This window comes from Castor canadensis, chromosome 13 (assembly GCF_047511655.1).
Source record: "Castor canadensis chromosome 13, mCasCan1.hap1v2, whole genome shotgun sequence".
Classification (NCBI taxonomy): domain Eukaryota; kingdom Metazoa; phylum Chordata; class Mammalia; order Rodentia; family Castoridae; genus Castor; species Castor canadensis.
Window position 1 is genome coordinate 102587829 of NC_133398.1, and position 18388 is coordinate 102606216.

At 39.6% G+C, this 18388-nt stretch overlaps 1 protein-coding gene across 6 annotated transcripts in view; it reads left to right on the forward strand.

The window, feature by feature from the left end:
* The window catches only part of Auh (AU RNA binding methylglutaconyl-CoA hydratase), a 155511-nt gene extending 146777 nt beyond the window's left edge, over positions 1-8734 (forward strand). For all 6 annotated transcript variants that reach the window (XM_074052365.1, XM_074052363.1, XM_074052364.1 and 3 more), the window contains 4 exons: positions 471-658; positions 3454-3504; positions 4567-4614; positions 8128-8734. In XM_074052365.1, the coding sequence (XP_073908466.1) occupies positions 471-658; positions 3454-3504; positions 4567-4614; positions 8128-8205 (365 nt within the window). In that variant the 3' untranslated portion in view covers positions 8206-8734. The remainder of the gene's footprint in view (positions 1-470; positions 659-3453; positions 3505-4566; positions 4615-8127) is intronic.
* Positions 8735-18388: the final 9654 nt, after the last annotated feature.

Here is an 18388-nt window from a genome sequence, read left to right on the forward strand (position 1 = left end):
AGCAGTACAGGAAAAAGCCAATTAAAATTGGTTTACTGTCCACTCAGCCTAAAGCATTCTCTAAAAACTCATAAATTCATTTTCTCCGAACTTGATAAAAGCTTTGTCTCTGCTGAAAGAAAACTGCCATGCTTGATGGGATTCTGCATTTCTAGTCACTTGTGGGCAGCTTTGCTTGTCCAGTGTTGTTCGACTAGGGCTGCTGATATGCTGGTTGTGGATTGCATTCAGGAATGCGTTGCAGGTGCCAAAGTCACTCAAAATTCCCAAATACTTCTGTGGTGTTATTAATTGCATAAAGTAACTAAGAAATTAGATCCTTTCTTGACGTAGTCTTTCAGTGACTAATTTTGACATATAAACTTCTGATCCTGATACATTTTTACAAATAAACCAAGGAAACACTGAAATGTTGAAGCTACAAGGTTTCAAGCCAAGGTTTCAAAGCTTTTCCTCTCTCCACCCCTCAGGGGGCACACAGAGATTACCGCGTGCCATTGGGATGTCCCTGGCCAAAGAGCTCATCTTCTCTGCGCGTGTGCTCGATGGCCAAGAAGCCAAAGCAGTGGGCTTGATCAGCCATGTTCTGGAACAGAACCAGGAGGGAGACGCTGCCTACCAAAAGGCCCTGGACCTGGCAAGAGAGTTTTTACCTCAGGTACTGCTGACTAGAGTTCCTTTGTGTTAGATGACCTCATAACATACTAACTAAAATAGCAGTTACCTCACACCCGCGATGTCCTCGACCTGCTTTCCAAGTACAGGAATGCATGGTAGCTGTACAACTAGAAACGTTACACTGAATTGCCATTAAGGTTCTTGAGAATTAAAACTCCTATAGCCACATTCTGATAATATCTCACACAAACATTTGGCACACGTGGCACAATTCCTAGTAAAGTGTTTTAGTTTGCTTGCCAAGCGCTCTAACCTCAGTCATCCTGTAGAGAGGCAAAGCGGGGGGTGGGTTGTTACACTGGACCAGCCCCGTGTCGGAACACATTGAAAAACTGAGTAAGGAGATTGAGGTCTGTTACTACCAAGTGGACTTTGTTGTGGTGGCTTCATTTGAGGTGACCTGCTGGAGAAGTGGCAGGTGTGTGTGGAGTTTCATATGTTTGCTTTGCCAGTGAGTTTGGCATTGCTGTCACTCCTGCTTCCTCACAAGCACATTGCAAGATCAGGAACACACTGCATGTTTATAACGGTATTACGCGTGTGAGTAATGTCTATAGCAGTGCATTTGTGGTCCTGTTAGGATGTATTCCTTGTTACGTCACTCAGGTATATTTTTAAAGTGCTCCTTTTGTCTGAAATCATAGGTTAAAGGATTTTAACATGAGAGGAAGAGTCTCCTTTTGCTGTGCAAGTGATCAGTGATAATCTCTTTGTCTTTAATGGAGCTTGAAGTTTTATAGCTCTCTCTCCTATTTCTGGATCAAGATGAGTTTCTCTAGTTTTGACTCACGAACCTCAAATGGGCTTTATAACCCATTTATAAAAGGGCCGTGGATTCTTTTTGGAATGTCATGAAATCTTTCTCAACAACAACAAAAAATTTTGTCCAGAGTTTTACTTCCAGTTTCAGAAGGTATTGTTGGCCTTCAGGGTAAGAACCTTTACTGCTCTGCTTTGATAAGCCTGTCCCAAAGTCTGTCAGACAGAGTCATACTGTGGAATTGGCTTCTGGAACCACACTGCCAGGTATTGATGCTACTCTGGTTCTTTTTTAATTACCTTGTGAGCTGTTGGCTCTCTTAGGGCACAGTCTTTGTATAATTCATTCACTATATGAGGTAACACTAGCCTTACACTCAGTAGAGATCAAGTCAGTATTGTTTAATAGATGAAGAGAACAAATAAAAAAAGAATCTCAAGTTCAACACACATTAAAAAAAAGAATCTTGTTAGAACTTTGATGTTTCCCAAAAATATTAGGGAAGTATCCTTAAAGAGAAATTAAAGGTACAAGTGTTAGGGAAAGTATGCTTTAGTTAAATATTGGTATAATGACTTCCCTTGGCTTAAGTCTTTATGACCAAAGCATATCTCAGTTGAAATCAAGGGGCATGTTTAAGAAAAGCCTTGGAATCTTCATGATGTTGATTATTTATGGCCCTAAGCATACAGCTTGGAGATTCAGAGCTTCACATAGGGGGCATTGGCTCCTTAGCTTCCAACATGCATCTTCTCCTGTTAGCCTCAGTACAGTTAATGCTATCACTGTCCACATCACCCTGCCTGAGAAAGGCAGTACCACGTACCTCCCTCTGTCTCCCTCTCTCCTACTGCAGATATGACATGAACTGCATACCCTATATGGTAAGCCAGACATTTGTCACCATCATGGGCAGGCTTCATTACCTTTCATCTGAAGGACACTCCTCTGAGAACATTAGTGGTTAAAATTAACTTTTCCCCAGGTCAGACAAATGTACAGTGAGATGTTGAATGACTTCAGAAAATGTGACTGTATGCACAAGTTACCAAAACATGTTGGAATAAAATAATCTTCGTGTTTACATTTGTTACTTTGTTGCTAGATGATTACTCTTCCATATAACTAAAAATCTTCTATAAGAATTTAGGTACATCAGATCTGATTATAGAAACCTAGAGAGGAAAAAAGTGACTCTTTTCATGAATTTGTCCATTTTTCCATTCACTTACAAAGAGTCCTTTGTTGTACCTGTTTTTTAGAACCTACCTTACATTTTAATTCAAAAGACAATTCAATTCAAAATACACCATTAAATTCACATAAACATTTTTTTAGAAATTTAACATGAGATCAAAGAAAGAAATTCCATCTGGGGAGTCTAGCCTTCTCTAGAAGAGTTTTATAGAAGTTCAGCTTCAGTAGGACACAGTCCTTTTTCACAGAGGGTGTCTAGCTTTCCCCTTGGTGACCCAGACACACCTGCAACATTTGTGTAGAGGATGCAGTATATTAATCATATTAACCCACCATCATTGCAGCTGGTTATCTGTCATGCTAAGGGAGGAGAGGCACAAAGCACATCTTAAATGGATGCTGCTGTGGCCCACCTTAATCAACAACAGTCTCATCTCTAACCTGAGTTTCAGTTGTAACCACTAATCAATGTGGTACTGAGCCAGAGACTTCCTTTTCTTTCCCTTACTTAACTTCCAGAGAAAGGTATTGAAGAATGCTGAGTGTTCACCTGGACATGCATTACCTGCTACCTTTAAGGATCTAGTTGCTGGGTAGCAGAATACTGTGAAATTTGAGTAACTTGCTGATGCAACACAGTTGTTGCAGTTTGCTGTGTTATTAAGACCTTGCAAAGCTCAGAAATTTTCCCTTTAGCATCTGAATTGTTGTTGGCTATGGCATACATCCAGCAGTGGGAATTTCTGAATTTTACTGAAGTATATAGCATAATTTGCATAAATAGTAATTATAATTTTCTTATTTAATTTGAATTTTAGGGACCTGTTGCAATGAGAGTGGCAAAATTAGCCATTAATCAGGGGATGGAGGTAAGTTCCTTAATCTTGTTACTGGAATGGATAGTGGAGACTTGATCAAAATGAACCATGTTTACACTTTTGCATTATTTTCTAATGTTCCAAAATATAGCTGTTACTATTACTGAAAGCTACCGAGATTCTTTTTAGCATTATAACCACAGAATCCAGAAGTTCAGTGATGCCCTGCGGCTTATAACATGCTTGTTATTTTTGCCATTTAGTTAATAGATTCATTGACTATTCATTCATAGAAAGCCAAGGCAAAAACATTCTGTGAATTCTCAGCATCAATATCATGTTATTAAAATCATACAAGGAACACTTGCCAGTTCCAATCTGTGTCCAGCTGTAACTTCTCAATGTGCTTCTACAGGGAATCTGTAGGGTATCCTGGTGGTTACCCCAGGGACATGTCTGCAAAAGAGCTTGAACCTTAGGCCAGGGGGAGGGAGGTAAGCAAGAGACAGTGCAGGCACTAATGAACTTTGAACTTCTAATGATGGCTGTTATATCTTGATTAATTTCCAGGATTTTGAAGAAAGGTACTTTCTCCTTGAGGGACAGGAACTATTATATTGTCCTTGGCTTTATGCCAATAAAAAAAGATTTTTTTTGTTTGTTTGCAATAAATGCAGTTTTGTAAATTTGAAAGTATTTGGTTTATTTCAGTACTTTCATAATAGTAACAGTATTTATAGAAATAGCCCTTACCATGTACTAGGCTTTATCTGCTTTCAGCTGCTTTATAAAGGCTTTATCTCAAGTCAACTCATTTAATCCTTATACTAACCCCGCCCGCCCCCCCCCCCACACACAGTTGGTGAGTTCTACAATTAGCCTCTTGGTCAGACACGCCTCTGAAGCACAGAGAAGTTACACAACTTTTCCTCATTACATGGTCCCCAAGTGGAATCCTGATTCCACATCTGATGCTGGTCATCTTTCTGAGCAGTTGTACTATATTGAAGGATTCTGATCTTTTGGGATAGGGCTATTCAGTTTGAATTTATATTGACTACCATATTTTTAAAAGTTATTTGTGCTGCAATGAACTGTGTTTTTTGTTCTCAGGTCGACTTAGTCACAGGGTTAGCCATAGAAGAAGCTTGTTATGCTCAGGTATGTAATACAATCACAAGTTCAACAGAATTTTGTTTACCTTCTGGGTAATTCAAATGAATTACATAACCCTGAGCAATACTACCTCCATACACATTCCAAGACCCCTTTCAATGTGGTTGTGGTTGGTATTTGACTGTTAGTAGCTCCTATACTGATGCTGTTCCACAAACTAGTGATTTGTCTACATATTTAGAAAACTCTTAGAATAACTAAGTTAGTTAGTTGCTTGCTCTGTAGTCTCATGCTGTCTTTGAGGGGTATGGACGTGGTTCCTCACCTCAGTGTAGAGAGATGGCAGTTGAGCGGTAGTGAATATGTGCCTACCATGCATTACAGTATTTGAGACTCACTGGCTTTTCCTGAGGTTCTGAGCCATCCCCCCTGCCCAGTGAAAGTTCACTAATGAAGTTACAGGGTTTTTTAAAATACAGATTGTTAAGTTGGTGGTGGGGCAGGGGGTAACAGTAAACCCAGTGTACCACCACTGAGCTATACCTCCAGCCCCTAGTAGTTCTTTCTTTGGAAGAAGAAATATTTTTCTTTTTTTTTCCTGAAAGATAATAACTTTGTTTTAGGGCATCTAAAATAGGAAGAGTTTTGTTCTACTTTTCCTGAGAGTTGGAAACTATATCAATCCCATGTAAGCATGGTGGGTTATGTGTTAGTTCCTCTGTCACTGATGAGTACATGCCGTGAATGAAGTAAATTATAAATGTCTTGTAAGTGGACAGCGTCAGACTCCAAATAGATATATATGTGTGTATACATAAAATACCTTTGACCAAACATTTAAACAAGAAATACGACTTCTCTACAATATCTTTCAGAAAGTAGATGCAGAGGTCACACTTCTAACTTATTCCATGAGGCTGTTATCCTAGTACCTAAACCAGAGAAAGACATTATAAGAAAGGAAGATGATAGATAAATTTCTCTTATGAGTAGGGCCCCAAAAGTCCTTAATAAAATAATAGCGAATTGACTCAATAAAGTATAAAATGAATCATACTCCTAACCAAGTGGGTTTTATTCACATTTGAAAATCAGTCACTGTAATCCATCACATCAACAAACTAAAGAAGAAAATTGTGTCATCATATCAATAGATACAAAAAAGTAACAAAATCAAATGACATTCATAATGAAAACTCAGCAAACTGTGAAAAGAGTGGAACTTCCTTGGCTTGATAAAAACATTCCCCTCACAAAACCTGCTGTCATCATACTTAATAATCAGGAGCAAGGCAGGATTGTCTCCTCTCACTGTGCCTTTTTAACCTCATACTTTGAGTCCTAGTAAATACAATAAGAGAAAGAAAAGATGAACCTATTGAGAAGGAAAACACAAACTGGTTCACAGATGACATTGATTGTCTAAGTAGGAAATCCCAAAGAATCAATAGCAACAAAAAATCCTCATAAGCAATACAGAAAGAGTACACATGATACAGGTTAATTACAAAAGTCAGTTTTTCCCTGTATACCAGCAATGAAGATCGGAATTCAAAATTAAAAATACACCACCATCTACAGTAACACTCAAAAAATGGAAAACTTAGGTGTAAATCTAACAAAATAGGAAAAAAAAACATTGGTGAAGGAAATCAAAATCTAATAATGGTGCGTGTTTATGGATAGGAAGACTCAATCATTAAGATGTCAGTTCTTACGGCTGGAGGCTTGGCTCAAGCTTTAGCAAGCAGAAAGCCCTGCGTTTAACCCCAGCCCCATCTTCCCCACCAAAAAAAAGATGTCAGTTCTTCCCAACTTGATCTATAGGTTTAATGCAACTCCAGCAAAATCCCAGCAAGTTACTTTGTGGATTCTGAACTTTGTGTGGAAAGTTCAAGGACTCAGAATAGCAGTACACCATTGCCAGAGAACAAAGCTTAGAAGACTGACATTACCTGGCTTCAAGATTTACCATAAAACTATTGTAAACAGGACATCATGTATTGGTTAGGAATAAACACATAGATTAAGAACAGAATTGAGAGTGTAGAAATAGACCTATGCAATGTAGTCAGCTAATATTTTAACAGAGGAGCAAAGACAGCTCAGTGGAGAAAGAACAGTCTTGAAGACGAATGTCTGGACATTCACATACTCCCAAACCAGTCACTTTTCACAGAATGAGACAAAATGGATCAGAAACCTAAATGGAAAATGAGCAACTGTAAAACTTCCAGAAGATGATGTAGGAGAAAATCTCAGATAAATTGGGTTTGGCATTATTTTTTTAGATAAAAAATCAAAAGTACAATCCATGGGAAAAAAATTGATAACTTCAACTTCATTAAAATTAACTTCTTCGTTTAAAAAAAAAAACACTGATAAAAGGATGACTGGGAGAATTTGCAAAACACATACCCAATAAAGGTCTTGTATCTAAATTCTGAAGAACTTTTAAGACTCGACAAGAAAATGAACAACTCAGTTTTAAAATGGACAGAAGATCTAAACCAAAGTAGATACACAGATGGCAAATAGTCATATGAAATGATGCCAGAAACAAATATCATTAAGAAATTGCAGATTAAACTGTGAGATGCCCATCCAGCCTGTTAGAATGCCTAAAATCCCAAACTAAAAACATCCAAGTACTGATAAGATGTGGAGCTACAGAAACTTCTCATTCATTGCTGCTGGAAATGTTAAATGGTTTGCCACTTTGTGAAAGTTTGACAGTTTCTAATAAAGCAGTGATCCAGCAATGGTTCTCCTTTGTATTTACACAACTAAGTTGAAAACTTTTATCTGCACAAAAATCTGTACACCAAGTTTTTTTTTCATAATTGCTAAAACTTGGAAGCAATCAAGTTGTCCTTCAGTAGGTAAATGGATAGACTGTGGTACTTCTGTATGGTGAAATATCATACAGTGATAAAAAGATAGGAGCTGTCAAGCTACAAAAAAGGCATGAAGGAGCCATAGTACATACTGTAAAGTGAAGGATTCAGTCTCAAAAGACTACGTACTGTGTGATTCCAGTTCATTCTAAAAAAGACAAAACTGCAGAGATAATTTTAAGTGATGCAGGCCAGGGATGACCATGTAGAGTACAAAGGGTATTTACAGCAGTAAAACTATGCTACATAATACTGTGAAGTAACCCATAAAACACTCAACACAAAAGTGAGCCCTAATGGAAATGTGGACTTTAGTTAATACTTACGCATCTGTGTTGGTTCATCATTTATTATTAGTTGTACCACACTAATGCAGGATATTAATAGGACAGTGGTGCAGAGCTCTAGGATAGAGTGCAGTGCATTGGATATCTCTCTATTTTGTTAATGTAGGCTGCTCTGAAAAAAAATAAAATCTTTAAATTTTTAAAGACTTTTGAAATGGAACAGAAGATATTTGGAGTAAAAATAATTTGGTCACATAATTAGGCAAATTGTTCAAGTGCTAGTAGCTTCAAAAGTTTAGGATGAGCTGCTTGTTAGGTAATGCTATACTGTTGTGTTTTTAACTTTTGATGTATATAATGTTTTGTTTTCTTAGACCATTTCAACGAAAGACAGACTGGAAGGTCTTCTTGCTTTCAAAGAGAAAAGGCCCCCCCGCTATAAAGGAGAATAGGAGAAACAGAAGTTCTTACAGCACCACTGTAATAAGCAGACTTCTGGAAGAATCTTTCAGATCCACTCTAGGCCTCTGCACATGGAATCTCAGTGACCAAAGTGAAGAGCAAGTACTTGTCTGGTGCACTAAGCATCTGGATTGGGCCCATCTGTGTATTCATTTCAACGTGTATCATGTCATAGTCTGATTCAGATTTATGATAGTAGTCTATATTGCCAAAAGCATTAAAAATTAGGTACATGTTTTTAAGTCTTTCCTGCATATGAAGCTTTCCGTTCTTGATTTTTTAATGTGAATAATTTATATATTGCACACTTGAGGGTATAATACTGACTGTATGTCTACTGTGCTGCATTAAGAAAATAAAATTATTTCTGTATACCAAAAATGTGAAATTATACCAAATAAAGTTTCTAAGTGATTACATGCATATGAACAAACACACATATGTACATCTCAACCTGAAAAATGAACTGATATTCTGAGTGAATACTACCTAACATCAATAAAATTAGTGAAAAGAAAACTTTGGAATTATTCCCTTACCACATCTTTTTCAAATTGAACTTTCAAATTGCATGTTGAACTTTAAAAGCAACTCTTTCAAGCAGCCCCTTACACAGTCCTAGAATATAGTACTTTTTTTTTCCAATTTAAAGTATTTGTCATCTTTTTGTCATATTTTTGAGTTAACATACATCATGCGTGCAGTGTACTTGGAACTAGTTTACCCCCTCTATTATCTTCCCTTTTTTCAGACACTGGTGGATTTCATGACACTGTCTTCGTGTGTGTGTGTGTGTGTGTGTGTGTGTAGAGCGTACTTCGATCCTCTTCACCCCTCAAGTGTTCTTTCCTTTTCCCTTCCCCCTCGCTTCATTCCCCATCAGACCATCTCCCTTTCACATGCATGTCTATTATTATCGTCGTCGTCATCGTCATTTTTTAACTTCTGGGTTTCACAAATGAATGAGAACATACAGGATGTGACTTCTCTGCAACATTTGGGTCACCGTACCTCACTCGACATGATGATACTCAGTTCTATCCATTTTCCTGCAAATGACCTCATTGCATTTTCCTTTACGGCTGATACTCTGGTGTGTGTGGGTGTGCAGAGAATCCTCTTTACCCGTTTATCTTTGTTGGGTATGTCAGCTGATTCCAGAGTTCGGCTGCTGTGACCAGAGCTATAGTAAACGTGGATATGCAGGTATTCTCATACATTGATTTATGCCCAGGAGTGGTATGGCAGGGTCAGTAAAGTATATCCATTTTTAGTTTTTTGTGGAACCTCCCTACTGATTTCCGTAGTGGTTGCACCAATTTACATTCCCACCAACAGTGCATGAGGGTTTCTTTTCCCCTGCATCCTCACCAGCACTTGTTTGTTTTCTTGATGATTGCCAATCTGACTGGAATGAGATGGAATCTCAGTGTAGTTTTAATTTGCGTTTCTTTCATAGCTAAGGACTTATACATCTCTTCAGGTATTTGTTAGCCATTTGTATTTCTAGAACGCAGTACAGATGCTGAAGAATTAATACAGTCAGAGACTAGGGCCACAAAGAAGTGAAGCCCATAAGAGGCCTGCTACTGTTGAACTTCTAAGACCTCCTCCCAGAGTTAACAGAGGAAGGAAGTGATGCCCCAAGGATGGACTTGGCTTGGGGTTGTCATTACAAGTGGAGACTGTCCTCTGCTTCCTGGCTCCCAGCGATCTGATTTCTACAAAGAAAAAAGGTCAGCACAATAGCTCTTTCTTCTCTTCTAACAGACAGCATCATGCCTTCCTAGCTGTAGCTGGCAAAATATCCATGGAAGGAGTCTCAGGTGTGTCCGAGGTCTGTGACCAGACCTTGGAGAGGGGCATAGGTGTGAGATACGTGGAACATTGTGAACTGTAGAGTTAACTATGGAAATGCAAGGATAGTAATGCCTTCAAAGATAATATAGCTTTACCTGACGCTGATTTTTGTCAAGCCAGAATGCCATCTGAAGTGGTGCCCAGGTATAAATGTGGTCATGCTGAAGACAGCCCTTGGTGTTTCTGTCAGTCAGTTGGAGGCACCTCCCACCCCACCTGTTGAAGCCAAAAGTGAGGTCTCGTTGTTTGGCAGTCCAGGGCACCCCAAACATACTGCCTTCACTGTGTATCTACATGCTCACCCAAGGGATTTCATTGCTATTTGAAAGAATGCACATTTAATTCTTAAAAACTTAATGGTTTTTAATTTGGGAGTTTAATTCTCAGTCCCAATCTAAAATTTTTATAAGGCAAAATGGACCAGCTACCAACAGGCATCAGCTGCAGCTTATCCTGGCAAAGACATGGTTGGCCAGCTTTGGTAATGTCTGTGTGCTGAGGTGTGGGCTGTTTCTTACCATCGTAGGTGCTGAGAGTGCATATTTGTGATGATAACTGGTTGGAGTCATATAAAAGGAGCTCATTAAAATTCACATTTACTTGGTGGTGTACATGCTTGTTTACTGTTAAATTTGCTGAGCTGTCCATTTCATACATGATAATTTGCAAATAAAGTGATAGCGCTTGTTTTCATAGTCCTTTAAAGGTTTAAGGGTCACTCAGCCCTGTCTGTGACATGCTCAAATGCCACTTACGTTTTAACTGAGTAGGAAATAATTACGTTAATGGAAAGGGAGTATTAAGAGTATGCTGAAATATGTAGGCCAGCGTACTGTTGCTCACTTGAGCATGTTTTAATGTCTTAACAAGTTCTGACTAAGTCACTGAAGGGTGTATGAAAGCAAAATCCTGTTGTAATTTCAAATATTGTAGACTTCATATCACAGGAGAACGTGCCTGCCCAGTTCTCTGTAGGACTGTTCACTTTCCCCCTTGGTTTTCTCTTTCTTTTCTCAGAACAGTACCGCTGGTGAGTAGTTCTGCTCACACCCCATCCAGGGACTTCAGGAGGAAGGGGCACCTGTGTGAGCTGGTCTGTGAGCAGTAACCTTTGTCCTCCGCCTCCAGCGTGGGGAGTGTTTGTGTGTTCTTCCTCTCAGCCTCGTCACTTCTGACGCAAGCTAGAAATGTTGGTGGGTGTATCCTTATCTTCAGATTAGGTTAAAGAAGGCCCAAAAAGGAAGGAAGGTTGGTTGATGAAGCACAGTTATGATTTAGGGGATGAAAGCAAAGTAAAGAGGAAAACATTCCACTTTCTCTCAGGACATAACGCCCACTGGTTTTGTTGCAACTCAGCACTGGCTAATGTATAACTTGCCAGTGACAGGAGTTCTGAGGCAAGAGAGAAGCAGTAACAACCAAAAAAACAGTCTGTGTGTGTGTGTGTGTGTGTGTGTGTGTGTGTGTGTGTGTGTGTGATTTAAAGGATCATTTCAAGTTTGTATTTGATTTTTGTAGTAATGGATCTGGTTTTCCCATCAGTCAAGGAACATCCCCCACACACACACTTAGCCATCAAAAAATTGGCTTATCACAAAGTGTCATCATTTTCAGCAGCACTTAGCTTTGTACATGAGCCAAAGTGGTATAGTGTCAACTCTTGGTTGCAGTACTTAGAGAAAATGCATGTTTTCTTACAGGCTTGTCACCGTCTGGCCCTTGGCCCTTTTCCTCACTTAACCTTAACTTCCACTTGAGGTGATATGCCCTACATTGGCTTTTACTTAGGGTCCAAAGATCCTAGCAGGCTGACATTTTAAAATAATCAGACCATTGTTTGTGTACCATCTAGCTACATATTAACTGATAAATATGTCAGTGCATATTGGGCTTTATCAAAAGAACAATAATGATTGTTTTTATCATAGTAAATTAAAGAACAGCTACGTGGTATACATGTGTCACAAGAAAAATTATAGCATTTTAAAGTTATTGCTAATATTTTGATAAAGAGCCACTTTCAGAAACGAGGCAAGATGCAAGTTGATTTGGGTACTTTGGGAGGTAGGAAAGAAGAGAATTTAAACCCTCTGTTCAAAATATCTGTGTATCTCAGGCCCTAAAAATTACTCTTTCAAGTGCCTGCCTTTGAATCTTCATAGTCCTTCTCTTAGGGAAACTCCAAGAATTCAGCTCCCTCTTAGAGCAGAGCACCTAATCCTCAGATTTTGGAAAACTTTGTTTTCCAAAATAATTCTCAAGGCAGAGAGAAATTGCTGAGTGCCTGATAAAGAAGATGCCAAGAACAGATAGACTGCACATGCTCTCCATGGTCAGGACAAGCTATAGACACTTGTCCCTGTAGGGAGGAGGCTCTGTTGGAAGAAGACCTTCCTTGGTCAGTAGGCAGTTCCTTGTGGACAGCAAAGAGCTCACGGGAACCAGAGTGGCAGTTCCTTTTTATACCTAACATGGAAACAGTGTTGGGCTGGGGATGTAGCTCAGTAGTAGAGTGAGTACTTAACATGCATGAGACCTTGGGTTCAATCTCCAATACAAAAAAAAAAAAAAATTGTGTGTTTCAGGGGACATTCTGGCAAGGTCACTCAACATGCCATGTGAATAAGAAGGAGTAAGTTTTAGGTAAGAGTGGCTGAATTACAAAGCCATCACACTGTCTACCTGTCTGGTGCTTTATAACACAATTTTACTTAATTTTTCACAACCTCCCCAAAAGAACCCACACTGTGGTCTTCTGTGGTGCTGGGAGAAGAATAAAGCATGGTGGGTTCACTTGTCCAAAATCCCACAGCAGGTGTGCATTGGAGCCAACAGCCTAGAGCTATTGACTTTCTCTTCACCTACTGAGCTTGAAAACAGCCAGACAGCATAACCAAAGGCTGCTAACCTAGAGGGACTAGTCTTTTGCCCTGGATTGTTCAACAGTTTTCTGGTGACTTGGAGAGAGAAGGAAAGTGTGCTTATCAAATGATCTGGTGACCCAGGCAGGCAGGGTGACAGAGTGACACCCCTCGGCACCTCATCTACATCAGGACTGCATGTATTCTCACTTCTAGCACTCAAAAATACCTTAGCAAGTGGGCTTGTCAATTTCTAGTTGATGAAACCAAGGCAGAGCACAGGATTGGTGCTGTGCATTCCGTGCATGGCCCCAGTGCTTAATGGCAACACTCTCCAGTGCATGGAACATGTGGATGGATATGAATGATGACACCTTGGAGCTGTCACAATACTAGTAGCAATGGCCTAATGACATTGCATCTCACTGTGCCCCAAACTCAGCACTGGAATGTAATTGTGTATCATAGCTCCTTAGCGATGCTTCTCAAGAAGGAGGCTCCATGTGGTCAAGAGCATCCCAGGCAACTTCAGGGAAAGGTGACAAGTATGTCTAGCTCTATGCCATCCTGGTCAGACACCTGGAGGCTTTTGTCCAGTTCTTAATGTCTCAATTTCAGGGGGTCATATGTTCACTCTGGTTTTCTGGAAGGCACACAGGAGCTCTGGACTCCCCTGACACCAGCAATGAGACCATGGGCAAAGTATCTTCATTTGTAAAGGAATTCAGTGGTTGTTCGTGATTGTTGAGAAGACGTGATTCATGTAAAAATGTTTTCTAATTAGTAAGGTCTTAATACAGATACTCTGATGTATTTTGCTTTGAATTTCAGAAGAGACAAGTTGGGACAAGGAGGTGGGCTTCACATCCACAGCCGGTTCAAGGATGTGTTCAAGACCCTGGGCCATTCACCCTGGAGAGGGGGAGTCTAAGAAAGTGTGACTGCTGCTGGTGGAAGTGCAGTGTGAATCTGGGGGTCTTCAGAAGCCGCCTCTCTCTCACTGCTCTGCAGCTGTCCAGAGACACAAGAGATGAGGATTTAAAGGCAGCCTGGAAGCTACGTGAGACTCCCATGTCCAAAAGCTGCTCCCTGGAGAAAGTGCAGCATCACAGGAAAGAGTGGCTGCTGTAGGTATTTACAGGGTTGGAGATAGAGGACAGCTCTTCTGCAAAGTGGTGCCAGTTTGCGCCCTTTGTTGCTGCTGCAGACTCCATGTCTGATTAGGATAGCCTTCACTACAGATGGTCAGAAGTGGATTGGGCCTCAAAGGCAGAGAAAACAGGTGTTGCCTGTGAGTTGTCTGGTTAAACCACCTTGGCCCTTGGGGATAATCCATAGCTTAGGGCGTTTCAGTTTCTTTACCATTTAAAAAAATGTTCATCTTGCCTGAATGCCACATTTATAGTACCAGTTTTAGGACCAGGATGGGTGAATTGCCCTGGAAAAGGAACCCATCGATGCCCAGCTACCTCCCACCATGGGAGGGGAAATGGTGAAGGTCCAGCTCCCACAGGGAGCCCCAAGCAGGCAGAGAGCAGGGTTGGTCTCCTGCCTTGTTCCCTCGATTCATACCCCCACAGCTCCCCACCAAGGTGCTTTTAAGTGGTTTGGCAGCTGAAGCGTTTAGAAACAGTGACGAGTCAAGCATTCTCTCAATGCAGTCTCAGAGTCACGTCACAAGAGTGTGTGCCTGGAGACTGCTGTGTCATTAGGTTACAGCTCAGCACTGCACACTTCTGTGGGGATGCTCACAGGAGACGGTTTCAGAGAAATTTGAAAATTGGCAGTGCACTCTCCTGACCTTTTCAGAAATAGTCTGAGTCACTTTCACTTTCAGCCTCCGAACTCTGTTGGGCGAGTCCTTTGTGCAGTTTACAGAAAGTGAAGAAGCATTTGGCAAGCAAGATAAGTTCAAACTCCCAACACAATCTCCCACATTGAGTAATATTTCTTTTGAGTTGTCTATCAACACTTTTCTAAAACGCACTTTTTACGAAGTCTAAAACTTGCTTTAGAATGACCATAATGTGAGTGCTTTAAAAGAATATAACTACAGGATACGTGGGACATGACATAAAAGACAGGAAATGATAATGACATTCAATTTTACAGAAAGACATTCTAATTGTTGGAGAGGTATAGTTGATACTCGTAATGATTATCAGTGACTCTATTGGTAGCTTGCTTAACACCAATATAAGCATGCACAGTACACTGAAAAGTTACTTTCCTTTCGTCTGGTCTTTGTGGAATATATGATGTAATTATTAATCCACTTTTTTTAAAAAAAGACTGACAGAATGTTTATTTTGGCCCGTCCATGGCACTGGTACTGCTGGGGTCAGTTGCGGCATTGTGATTTTTCAGAGAGCCTTCTGTTAGTCTAAGCTCCTAAAGAACTGGTAACTTCAAAACTCCAAGCCCTCCGTGCTGTGTCAGGTACACAGTTTACTTCTTCCCACATGTGCTTTTACAAATGTTTGCATCTGGTCAGGTGTGGTGGCCCATGCCTGTAATCCCAGCTACTAGGGAGGTAGAGATCAGGAGGATCAAGGTTTAATGCCAGCCTGGCAAAAAGTTAGCAAGACCTTACCTCAATCAATATGCCAGTCATGGTGCTGCCTACATGGTTCCAATTATGCAGGAGATTGTAGGTAAAATAGAATTGCAATCCAAGTCTGGTCTGGCAAAAATGTGAGACCCAATCTGAAAAATAACTTAATCAAAAAGGGCAGGAGGTGTGGCTCAAGTGTTTAAGCACCCACCTAGCAAGCATAAGACCCTGAGTTAAAAAAAAAAGTACTGCCAAAAAACCCCAAACATTTGCATGTGCAAATATGAAGATGTATGTTGAATTTCCTGAATAACAACAGACAACATTTTAAATTACCTCCAATTTCTGCCAGATAAGCACATCTTTGAGAGTAGGGTTTATGTACCAGGAAAAAGATTCATGTCTTGATCCTGGTCCAGCCCTGCCTCTTGTGATCTCCGGCTGATGCAAAGTGAAGCCATGTGTGTAAGGCACACCTCATCCAACCCAAGAATGGGGATTCCCAACCCTGTGATGCCCCAACACACATCCATCCTTGAACTTAGTTCTATAACTCCTGATGTGATTCTGGTTTGCAAGCTTGGAATCAGTGCTGAGGAAAAGCTACCTTGATGATATATCCATCCATCCTTCCTTCCTTCCTTCCTTCCTTCCTTCCTTCCTTCCTTCCTTCCTTCCTTCCTTCCTTCCTTCCTTCCTCCCTCCCTCCCTCCCTCCCTCCCTCCCTCCCTCTCTCCCTCCCTGGTTTCTAAACTGAGTGCATTAGTTTCAGGGTTTCTCCAAGGTGTAGTGTGAGGTATCAACCTTTCTCCTTTTTATGACTGAAAACATGCCATTGTATGACATTCAACATTTAGATTATGCACTTAACAACCGACAAACACTGGGTTGTTTCCACTCTTTGGGTATTTATTTTAAATATGCTATGAACATATGCGAATATACTTGATCATTTCTTTTGGGTGGAATTTCTGGAACATATAACAACTTTATGTTTAACTTTTTGAAGAACTGCAAAACTAAACCAGCTGCACCATTTTACAGTCCTACCAGCAACGTATGAGGGCGCCAACTTCTCTCCTTCCTTGCCAACAGTTATTCTTGGCCTTCTTTTTTATTGTGGCCATCCTGGGGGGTAAGAAGTGGTATCTTATTGTAGTTTGTTCACTAATTACTGATAACATTAACCAGATGTTCCTTTGCTTTTGGCCATTCACATATCCTCTGGATAAATAACTGTTCAAGCCCTCAGCTCATTTTTAATTGGGTTATGTATCATTTTCTGTTGAGTTTTTAAATGTCTTTTATGTGTTCTGGGTATGTATGATTTGTAAATGTTTTCTTCCATTCTGAAGGTTGTCTTTTTATGTTCTTGACGATGTCCTTTGGAGCATAAAGTTTTTAATTTTGGTGACGTCTGGTTAACCCATTGTTGCCTTTGTTACCTATAGTTTAATGTCATATTTAAGAAAGCACTGCCCAGGCCAGGGTGATAAAGATTCAGGGTGGTGAAGATTTATGGTTTTTTCTAAGCATTTTATAGTTTTAGCTTTTAAATTTAGGTTTCTGCTCAATTTTAGGTTAGTATGATGTGAGGGAGGAGTCCAAATTCACTCTTTTGCATGTCGATATTCAGGGGTCCCAGTATCATTTGTTGAAAAGACTATTTATTCCCCCACTTAATTGTGCTTGTACGCTTGTCAGAAATCACTTTAACCATAGGGATATGGGTTTATTGTAAACACAGTTCTACTCTACTGATTTCTATGTCTGTCCTTATGCCAGACACACACTTTTTTTTTTTTGAGAAGTTCTTACTATGTAGCCTAGACTACCCTCAAACTCAAAATCCTCCCGAGTGCTGGGATTACAGACTTGTACCACAACACTGTCTTTGTATTAAACTTTGTAATAAGTTTTGACATTAGAAAGTATGAGGGTTTTTTGGCTGTTTGGTTCTCTTATGTTTCCATATTTAAGATCAGCTTGGCAATTTCTGGTGACCTGTCCCAATAGGAGGAGGTTTACCTATGGTTTTGAAAGACATTGTGTTAAACCTGCAGGTCAATTTGGAGAGTATCACCCTCTTAACAATATTATCCTCTAATCTGTGACTGTAGGGTGTTTTTCTAGTTAGTCCTTTACTTTATTTAAACTGTGCTTTGTAGTGTTCTGTGTATGTCTACAACTTATTTTGTTAGATTTATTCTAACAAATAAAAAGTATTTTATTCTTTTTTGATGCTATTGTAAATGGAATTGTTAATTTCATTTTTTAATTGCTCATTGCTAGTTCATAAAACTACAATTGATTTTTATTTTTTGATATCTAGTAAGAGTAGAGTGTTCTTTGCTCTGAACTAATTTATTAGTCTTACTAGTTCTGGGTTTTTAGTGAGTCCTTTATGATTTTCTGTATTCAACATCACATCATCTGCAAAGACATAGCTTTACTTCTTTCTTTCTAATCTGGATGCCCTTTGTTTCTTTTCCTTGAGTTATTTCCCCAGTTAACACCTTCAGTAAAATGTTGAATAAAACTGGCAAGAATGGATGTCTTGTCTTCTTCCTGATTTTAAGGGGAAAGCATTCAGTTTTCATTATCATGGGTGATGTTAACAGTGGATTTTTTCATAGATTTTCTTCATCATGTTGAAGAAGTCCTCTTCTATTCCTGGTTTGTTGGTTTTATCGTGTATGGTTGTTGTATTTTGCAAAAACATTTTTCTGTATCATGTGATACTTGATGTTCACGTGGCCTAGTTTTTTCTATTGACATGGTTATTACATTGTTTGATTTTCAAATATTAAACCAAACTTGCATTCCTGAGATAAATCCATTGGTCATGGTATTTACTCCTTTTTTTATGTTATGTGATATAGCTTGCTAGCATTTTGT